At 38.2% G+C, this 2191-nt stretch overlaps 1 protein-coding gene across 2 annotated transcripts in view; it reads right to left on the bottom strand.

Annotated features, from left to right (window-relative positions):
• Positions 1-593: 593 nt before the first annotated feature.
• The window catches only part of LOC122555586 (protein shisa-like-2B), a 38623-nt gene continuing 37025 nt past the window's right edge, over positions 594-2191 (bottom strand). The window contains exon 3 of one of the 2 annotated variants that reach the window (XM_043701616.1): positions 594-1170. In XM_043701616.1, coding sequence (XP_043557551.1) covers positions 1046-1170 — 125 coding nt within the window. In that variant the 3' untranslated portion in view covers positions 594-1045. The remainder of the gene's footprint in view (positions 1171-2191) is intronic. The other variant, XM_043701626.1, reaches the window with a different exon arrangement.

Raw genomic sequence — 2191 nt, 5'->3', positions numbered from 1 at the left:
CAACCTGAAAAGTCTTTCTGCCTATCACACAAGTTTGTAATATGGTGTATGAACTACCATACCAGAAAGATGACATGCTTGTAGGCGAAACATCCCAAATCTGGTGTATCATGTCAAACAGAATATTTATTTGGCAGTTTGCAATAAGCATTCTCAACCAGTCCACGCTTGCACAACTGACAGCACTGTGTCAAACATTAGATGTGATTCGACAATTGAACAACTTTGGCTGGATAAGCCTGAATGTGCAAAGAATTACACAAACAGCCAATTTCGGATTGTCAGTCATGTTTGGTAGACTTGCATGCACTAGAAGCCATATATATTAATACATAGGGTCCTGTTCTTAAGGAAAAACCATGTGCATGCTCAACCCCTGTTCCAGCCAAACAAAACAGGTAACAGTCATTTGCTGATTCATGTTTCAGGCCAATGGCTTGCCCAGAGTCAACCCATCAGGTTTAAAATATAAACTGTCAATCAATATTGATGGGTGCATTCTCCACGACAGCATCTCCACCAGAGTCCACTTGCCAACCAATCAGCACTTTCCTGTTGTCAGTATACATTTGTTTCCCCCTTTAGTTGGTATTTATATGAATTGTGGTGATTAATGCAAACCAAAAAAAGGACAAAATGTGCATTTTTTAGTAATATTCAAGTTCTGTACTACCAAACAACACGTATCAAGTTATGCTTGAGTAACTTGTTATGTAACAAGTTATTTACACATATATCTTCTTCATTTTATGCTGAATTACTTTCTTTCTCTCAGAGCCGGCGTAAATTATTTTATTTTAAACTATGGAACAGAACCAAATAAAGTCATAAACCACAGATACTTAAAGAGTTACATTTCATTTGTTCCTAACACTGTTTATTACATACACTTCATGCACTTACAAGATTAATCCTCAACTATTTTATATTTGACAGATAACACGGTAGTCATTCTTTTTATTTTCGCTCTTACTAAAAAAAAGATTAACAATTATTTTAAAATGCAAAACTTTTTCAATTTAGTATATGACATTCTGGTTGCAATTTAAGTCTCTATTATCATTGTCAATGGCTTATCTTGAACAATTCTATCTGGAACAGGTGGCGGGTGTCCTGTTGTCGATGTGGGTGCTGGTACTTCCAAGATCCCTTGTTTGGTTTTCTTTTTTCCTGCAAAGAAGGCATGAATTATTGTACAATATGCAAGCCAAAACACAAGACCTTATATAATTATCAGTTACAATGTTGAGGAAGGACACAAAGGCAAAGCATAAAATTAAAGAACTCTAAGAATGTTAGAAATAAAGCAAAAGGAAAATGTAAGATAACTTTGCTGTGAAAAGCCGCAAGTCCATCTCTGTACAAGAACAAATTTAGGCAGCTATGAAACTTAACAATTAGTCATTAAGGAGGAACAAAAGCCTTTGATAGATCACTTCAAGTACATAAGAGGAAAGGCAATAGGGGTTTGAATAAAAAGTTTACTGTACAAATACATTAAGGACAAAAGGGCAACTAGGGAGAGAATAGGGCCCCTCAAAGATCAGCAAGGCGGCCTTTGTGTGGAGCTGCAGAAAATGGGGAACATACTAAATGAGTATTTTGCATCACTATTTACTGTGGAAAATATAGAAAGTAGCAAAATAGATGGTGACACTTTGCAAAATGTCCATATTACAGAGGAGGAAGTGCTGGACGTCTTGAAACACATAAAGGTGGATAACTCCTCAGGATCTGATCAGGTGTACACTAGAACTCTGTGGGAAGCTAGGCAAGTGATTGCTGGGCCTCTTGCTGAAATATTTGTATTATTGATAGTCACAGGTGAGGTGCCGGAAGACTGGATGTTGGCTAACGTGGTGCCACTTTTTAAGAAGAGTAGTAAGGACAAGCCAGGGAACTATAGACCAGTGAGCCTGACGTCAGTGGTGGGCAAGTTGTTGGAGGGAATCCTGAGGAACAGGATGAACATGTATTCGGAAGGGCAAGGACTGATTAGGGATAGTTAACATGGCTTTGTGCGTGGGAAATCATGTCTCACAAACGATTGAATTTTTTGAAGAAGTAACAAAGAGGATTGATGAGGGCAGAGAGGTAGATGTGATCTATATGGACGTCAGTAAGGCGTTCGACAAGGTTCCCCATGGGAGACTGGTTAGCAAGGTTAGATCTCACGGAATACAGGGAGAAC

This window comes from Chiloscyllium plagiosum, chromosome 1 (assembly GCF_004010195.1).
Source record: "Chiloscyllium plagiosum isolate BGI_BamShark_2017 chromosome 1, ASM401019v2, whole genome shotgun sequence".
Taxonomy (NCBI): Eukaryota; Metazoa; Chordata; class Chondrichthyes; order Orectolobiformes; family Hemiscylliidae; genus Chiloscyllium; species Chiloscyllium plagiosum.
This window is presented reverse-complemented; position numbering and strand designations above follow the sequence as displayed.